The sequence below is a fragment of the Panthera pardus genome, unplaced genomic scaffold (assembly GCF_024362965.1).
Source record: "Panthera pardus isolate Hobbes unplaced genomic scaffold, ASM2436296v1 HiC_scaffold_13, whole genome shotgun sequence".
Lineage (NCBI taxonomy): Eukaryota > Metazoa > Chordata > Mammalia > Carnivora > Felidae > Panthera > Panthera pardus.
In genome coordinates, this window is record NW_026526688.1 from 16,358,332 (window position 1) to 16,366,179 (window position 7,848).

Below are 7,848 nucleotides of genomic sequence, written 5' to 3' on the forward strand. Positions count from 1 at the left end.
GCTAAATGGGTAAGGGGCATTATGGAATCTACTGCTGAAATCATTATTGCACTGTATGTTAACTAACTTGGATGTAAATTAAAAAATAAATAAATAAATAAATAAATAAAGTAAAAAAAAAGGTTAAAAAGTTTTTAATTAAAAAAAATTTATACAAAAGGAAAACCCTGACAAACTAAATGGAATCACATGGAGTATGTGCAGTTCCATAGCAAAGATGTGCAAATTAGGACTAATTAAATGGCACAAATAACTAAAAGATGCCTTTTTTTTTTTTAAGACAGTGTTGGAGGAGGATCCATAACCCATTGACCCTGCCGGCGGGCTGCATTATTTCTGAAGAGCAACTTCTCAATATGTAGCAAGAGCTAAAAATCTTTTAAGGCATTTAATCTGTTCCACTTTAGGAAAGAGAAAAGAGAAGGAAAAATCAAAGGGGAAAATGAACTTTGTGCAAGTATGTAACAGCATTATTTTTCATAGTGAAAATAAGAAACATCTCTAACGCATAAGGAAAATGGTTTAGGCAACTGCTCAATGTTAGCAGAATGGAACCCAGTACACTATCATGTGCATTTTGTTGATCCATGAAAATCTGTATGTGAAGCTGTACCAAATAAAGCTCAACAAGGGATAAATATGTCCACTGCTAAACTGTTAGTTTCTTGGGAGACTGAACCATCTCATAGCGAATGCACAGGGCCAAACTTTGTTCCTGGTACACGATAAATGCTCGTGACTGTTGAATGAATGCATAAATGGCTTTTCCGTTTATGCTGAATTCTTAACCTTCTGCCTGCTCTGACCTTGGTAAGCGTGCATTGGCTAGCCTTCATACTGCTCACCTAGATTTCTGGACTCTTGCCTGCCCGACCTCAGATAAATGCATACCCTTTGTGGTCCCGGCACCCAACCAGTGACCTCTCTCTGCCGAAGTTTCCATACCCAGGGCGTCACACAGCTGAGTTCAATTACCTAACATGAGGTCTGCATTCATCAGCAAGCTTGTGAAAAAATGCATAAACTTTGTCAAATGTACAAACATGGGAAGAAACTTGAGTGGAGCGTTTACAGTTAAAAGCCAATCGCAATCATTCTAGGGGAAGGAACAGCTGTATTTGAAAACCTGCACGATTATATGAATGGCCTACAAAAAAAAAAGTAGGAAAATCAAAGTTCATAGTAATACATTAAAAAAAAACCCAACAACCCGACACGAAATTGCAATCAGTTTCCTAAGACTAGAGAGCATATGTCCCAGGTGCCTATTAAAAAGGGGGCAAATACAGTCAAGGATTCGACCTTCTCTTACTCCATACCACACTCACCCAGCAACTCCAATAGAAAGGCTAACAGCAGTGACCCTCAAGAAGCCGACAGCTGCCTGAGAACATTCTGCCCAGAAAATGTCCTGAGATTCCGTTGACAGCAAAACAGCACATTAAGCCCTTAAGGGATTTTCAAAAGAAGTGTCCTGTAAGGCCCCCGTTCTTGGAGTCCCCCCTGCACTCGACCTTTCCTGGTGGCATTGAATGCCAGGACTAAGTATTTCATGGTAGGATCAATGACTGAATGACTGAATGGAGGGAAGAGGGGATTCGGCAGGTTGCCAGATTATGAGGTAATCACAGCATCAAGCGACGTTAGCATTTATTTTGGAGGATCTTGATTTATTTTCGAGAGCACGCAACTCCGAAGGGGCCCAAATCCAAGCAGTGAGCCTGGTGAGGGAAACCGTTAGGAGGGGGGGGGGGGGGGGGAACCCAGCCTGAAATCCCTTGGCCAGGAGGGGGTCCCGTGCAGGCCCGAGGTTAAAGCAAGCCCTGCTGGAGGCGTCGGTCCCCAGGTCGGCCCCAGCCTAAGCCTCCTTGTGCTATAAATACAGCGGCCCACATGCTGCGGAGACACGGTGTTCCCTCCGCTCGCCGGGACAGATAACATGAATTTGCCCTTTAAACGTCCCAAGCCGAAGGCACAGCCCCCGGCCCACCCCTGCCTCCCGGAAGCGCCTTCGCCCCGGTTGCCCTCTGCCGAGGAGGGGGACGGCGAGGGGGTGTCCAGGCACCTGCCCAGCCAATGCGCACGGCGCGCACGGCCCCGGGGTCCCTCCTCCTCTCGCGAGAGACTGGGCGGGGGATATAAGGAGGGCTGCGGGGCGACGCGAGCGGCCCCTTCGCGTCGCCAAGGGACGGAGAGCGGGCGGCCGTGCCTGGCCGGGCGGAGGCGAGAGCGAGAGCGCGGCTCCCGGAGGCTGTGTGCGCCCGGCTGTCACCATGACTGATCACGCCTTGAGCTTCCTGAAGGATTTCCTGGCCGGCGGCGTCGCCGCTGCCGTGTCCAAGACCGCGGTCGCCCCAATCGAGAGGGTCAAACTGCTGCTGCAGGTAAGGACGGCGCGGGCGCGGCGCGGCCAGCCTGGTGCGGGCCCGGCGGGGCGCGCGGGGCGCGGGCGAGCTGCAGCGGCGCGGGGGCGCGCGGGCGCGGGGACCGGGCCGGCCGCCGCAAATCTGTGCTAGGCCACAGGCCCCGCCGCCCGGCCTACTGGAAGGGGAAGGTGCCCTCTGCGTAGAGACAGGTCCAGCGTCAGTAGCAGATTCCTGGTGTCGGGTGGCGCCCTGCGTTCGGGTGTCTATATATGGAAAGCCACCCCGAGTGGGTTACCGCCAGCCAGATCCTGCTCCTGGGACGGCACTGACGCTCCGCTTAGGCCTCATAGGTCGGCCTCACCTTTTGATTTTCAGTGTTCGTTGCACCTTTCCCCCCGTGCATCCACCGTCTACAATAAAAAACCTCAAAATAATTGTTACTCAAAAGCCAGCTTACTGTGACCCACGCACTAACGCTGTAGGCTGACATATATATTATTTATCTTTGCATAACCTCTGTAAGGAATTTTCTCCCCGGTTTCGCAGCGGAAGAAACAGGTTTTGACAGATTAAGTAGCAGTTTTTAGAGTAAATTCAGATTGTCTTACCCTGTCCCCAAATCTTTTCCTCTGCAGCCTGATCTCTGGTTTATCATCATCTCCATCGTGTTTTTCTCTACTTGCCCCGAAGGCAAGGGCCCCTCAATGAGAAACTGGGCCTCCTCAGTTTGGGAGTCAAAATTATCATAAAGAAAAACCCCAACAAATTGCTCACTTGCAAACAGCAACAGACCCCTCAATAATTAGTTACTTGCATAATCTGCTTGAAATTTTTCACGCTCTAATATCTGGTGGATTTATTCTCCTTCTTCTGTTAGAGCATCTAGTACTCAGAGATCCTGGTCTCCAGGGAGACTCCGTGAAATTGAAGAATCATTAGCTCCTGCCCATCCTGTCTGTTAAATTAGAGCAGGGGCCCTTTAGGGCAGGGCCCTTTACCTCCCTTTGAGCCCCCAATACAGTTCTGGAACCTAGGGAAAATGTAGTGCATACATGACTCTGTTTACAATGAAATATTTTCAGTTTATTTGGGGAAGAACCATTTCTCTCAAATGCCCTGATAAGTGGGGCAATATTGGATTTTTTTGGCTTGTTATCCAACTAGCCGACATATTTATTTGGACTTGATATCTGATTTCCCCATTTATTTAAGAAAGAAAATCAGGGAGTGGTAAGCATTCATTTTCCTCCTATCCTCTTTCCATCCCCCCCCCACCTTGCCCCCTACTCTGGCCGTCCTCACCCAATTCCTTCCACCCTCCCCTCTCCTCCCCCCACAGGTCCAGCATGCCAGCAAACAGATCAGTGCTGAGAAGCAGTACAAAGGGATCATTGATTGTGTGGTGAGAATCCCCAAGGAGCAGGGCTTTCTCTCCTTCTGGAGGGGTAACCTGGCCAACGTGATCCGTTACTTTCCCACCCAAGCCCTCAACTTCGCCTTCAAGGACAAGTACAAGCAGATCTTCCTGGGGGGCGTGGACCGGCATAAGCAATTCTGGCGCTACTTTGCCGGTAACCTGGCTTCCGGTGGGGCAGCTGGGGCCACCTCCCTCTGCTTTGTCTACCCACTGGACTTTGCTAGGACCAGGTTGGCTGCCGACGTGGGCAAGGGTGCTGCCCAGCGTGAGTTCAGTGGTCTGGGCGACTGTCTCACCAAGATCTTCAAGTCTGATGGCCTGAAGGGTCTCTACCAGGGTTTCAGCGTCTCTGTCCAGGGCATCATTATCTACAGAGCTGCCTACTTTGGAGTTTATGATACTGCCAAGGGTGAGAGAGGGGCCTCGGGGTGCGGAGTGGGGAGGAGGAAGGTCCCTAGGGGTCTGTCACTCACAGAGGACCTTCTATTTATTAATCTTGGGTTTTTTCTCCCCTAGCCCCTGGGCTAAACTGAAGCTTCTGAATGAGGTGGTACGGTGTGGATAAATGGCTAAAGGGCTCTCCTTGTCCTCTACTGAAATAAACTCTGGCCTGGAGTTACTCAGAGAGGGAGAAGGGGAGCCTGCTTCCCCCTTGCCACAGCTCTGTCACTCACGACTTGGAACTCGGGGACCTCCTTCACATGCCCTGTTCCTTGGGCAGAACTCGGGGTTCCCTGGATCCCGAGGGCAGCCCCCAGCTTTGGCTGGCTGCCTGGTTATTTGTGAGGCGCCCCACAAAGGTCAGGTCCTTCCAGAAGGGTAGGGCATGGAGTTGGAGGCATGGTAGCCTCTTCTCCATCCCTTCCTGCTTTTTGCTGAGCTGCTGAGAGAAATCACTTCATAGCCATTTGGCTTCTTGCCTCTGCACACAGGGATGTTGCCTGACCCCAAGAATGTGCACATTATTGTGAGCTGGATGATTGCCCAGAGCGTGACAGCGGTCGCGGGGCTGGTGTCCTACCCCTTTGACACTGTCCGCCGTAGGATGATGATGCAGTCTGGCCGGAAAGGGGGTAAGCTTGACACCTGTGGGTCTCTTATTTCTCTGCCCAAGGAGAACACCAGTCAGTGCTCCTTCCAGTCTTCACTATTCTCCTTGTTAAAATGATGTGATAAGGACTTAGGAAAGAAAGCTTACGATCAGTCCCCCCTCGCACGGTCAGCTGGTCCTTTAGAGAAGAGAATTTGCTTCTATCAAAGGGATAAGAACATCAAAAATGAGATGTCGAGATGTGACTCGACTAGTATTATAGAGGCCTTAGGCCCTTTTCCCTTAGGGCCTGTGTACAGAAACACAGAAAATGAATTAATTCGTTTATTTCAAAATAATTCTTGCTTCTGTCATCTTGCTACTATAGGTGTTAGTGGGAGAGGATGTTTTTGTTGGGTGAGATGGCCTGGAGCGGTTTTGGCTGCCATAGATCGAAACATAGGAAATTGCCATTTTTGAGGTCAAAAAGTCAAACCTTAGTGCCATATGGTTCGGCTTAATAGCTGTGTCTCTTTTAACGGTGTCCTCTTGGGCAGCAGAATCTGAGACTCCACCTGTTTTCTCACCCATAAAAAAGGGGACCGTCTAGCTTAATACTTCCCGCTCCACCCGATGCCCTGATTGTACAGCTTGACCACGTGTGGGTGAGCTGGTTAACCGCCCCAGTTCTTCACTTGATCTTGGGTTGAAGGAGTGGGCTTGACAAAAGATGCTGCCTGCTAGTTATGCAAGGAAGGGGGTGCTTAGCAGGATGCCTAGAGCTGAAGTGACTGACTTTTCTAACTGTGCAGATGTCTTTCAGAGGAAAAGCCTCTTTCCTCCAGAATTCTGGAGCCCTTACCGACATTTGTTTCCACAGCGGACATTATGTACACTGGGACGGTGGACTGCTGGAGGAAGATTGCAAAAGATGAAGGAGCCAAGGCTTTCTTCAAAGGTGCCTGGTCCAATGTGTTGAGAGGCATGGGCGGAGCTTTCGTATTGGTATTGTATGATGAGATCAAAAAATACGTCTAATGTAATCAAAACTCAAGTTCATTGGTTCCAGATCCATTGTGTGGTTTAATAGACTTTTCCTATGGGAAGTAAAAAAGATAGATCTGGGATAAAACCAGACTGAAAGGAATACCTCAGAAAAAAATGCTTCATTGAGTGTTCATTAAACCACAGATGTATTTTGTATTTATTTTACATTTAAATTCCCACGTCAGATATGAAATAACTTATCATACTTGTACAATTAACTGAAGAACTGATAATGAAGAAGATAACCTAATGTGACACCCCAATAAAGACCACTTAACACACCTTGTTTTACTGAGTTCTTACTAACTGCTGTGTGGATTTAAAAATAAGACCAGCAATGCAGATCTTCTAGCAGGACTCATTTGTAACTCTGTGGCCCAGCTTCTGAATGTCAGATATCATACTGTGTATCTTGTGAGTACCTACAATGCTTCAAGTTGGGCTTTCACACTTTACATTTATGCACTTTCTGTCTTACCTCATACCATGGTGCTTGAGGCTCCAACATGGTGGCATGGATCATAGCTTTCGTAATCCCACCTTATTTTATGTGCTTTCGTGCAATTTGCGGGGACTCTGAGGGTACACTGAGCAGTTTCAAGAATTTTGTGAGATGAGGGAATGTTCTGTCTTAGTGCCTTTAGAGAACGGTGATGCTTCAGTCTCACAAGCGGACACCATTGAGAGTCAGTTAACAGGTTAGTATTTAATACCTGTTAGGCTCTGTGGAAGACGGGAATTCATTCTGAAAGAAGCTTAAATGCGGGTAGGGAGAGGAGTGAAATGGCCATTACTAAATAATGTAATGCCTACTGTAATCTTGGTTGAGTAGGACTAGAAGGGGGCAGATGAAATGTGGGGAGTGGCAGGAGATGTGGGCCTGAAAGAAAACAGCTAGAGTTAGATACACGGGTATAGAAAGGACCCGCCAGCAGTCTTCTCTGTGACAACTTAGCAAGACCTGGAGGCAAAGACAGTTTTGCATTTGACTCTCATAAATTGGTGAGCAAGAGAAAAGTCAGGACAATTTCCAGTTGGAAAGTACTTTTGGTTCTGAAGTCCAAATAGTTGATGCAGCTCTAGCTTGTTAGCCATTCGTTGGAAACCAGTCCCTGCGTCCTAGGCCAAGCTTGGAAGGCAGGCACACGTCTCGTGTATCTTTCCTGGGGGGTGGTTTGAGGGGGGTGCGCCTCTGCACCTTCTGTTCTTTACCCTCCTTCCCAAGCTCTTGTGCCTACTCACTCTTCCCTCCCAAGGAGAAAAACTCACTGCTTGTTTTGCCACAGTAGCCAAGGTTACATCTGTCCTAATGTAGTGGATATCTATGCCGATGGAAACGGGCTAAGGAACTACAAAGAAAGTCTCTCGATCCCATTTCAAGGCCAGGTCACAAACATGTAGCGTTAGGGGCCTTCTGGATACGTTATCCTCATGTTGTTTTCACCCTTAGGATATGAATGGTCCAAATTCTGGTGCTGATCAGGCCAGGCTAGTAGGGCAGATACTTTTGTGGAGTGTTATCTTCAAGTAAGGCCAGCAGCCCTTGCAGTATTTTGAAACCTAAGAATAGGTGACGGAGGAGCCATGAAACACAGCTGGGAACTGAAAGCAAGGAATGATCGGTGAGTCTTCATAGACCAACCAAGGACTGAAATTGTTTTCCAGTCTTTAACTGGGTCCTCCCTGGCATGGGACGGGAAATGGAGAAGAGGAATCCCATTTATTAAATAGTAACACGTTATCTGCCTTCTGCACGTAACCCAGATGTCAGCTCTGCCCCCCTCCCCCCTCTTTTTTTGCCAAAGTTCTCTCTACTGCCCTGGGGGAAAGGAGATCTGCTTAAAGAGAAGAGCCAGAGCACGCTGACTCAGTTCCTCCTTCCAGCTACTCCATTCACCAGGAACTCCCAGAACTAAGCCTCTGTCAGAATTGCTGTCATCTGGTTGGGGACATCCTGTCTTTACAAATCCTCTCACTGCACTGTCACT

General features: G+C 48.5%; 1 protein-coding gene across 1 annotated transcript; it reads left to right on the plus strand.

The window, feature by feature from the left end:
- The first annotated feature begins 2,151 nt into the window (after positions 1-2,151).
- Positions 2,152-6,141, plus strand: SLC25A4 (solute carrier family 25 member 4). Its single transcript, XM_019422280.2, has 4 exons — positions 2,152-2,384; positions 3,706-4,192; positions 4,716-4,856; positions 5,694-6,141. Exons 1-4 carry the CDS (start codon positions 2,274-2,276, stop codon positions 5,849-5,851), a joined length of 897 nt encoding a protein of 298 aa, XP_019277825.1. The 5' UTR covers positions 2,152-2,273; the 3' UTR covers positions 5,852-6,141.
- Positions 6,142-7,848: the final 1,707 nt, after the last annotated feature.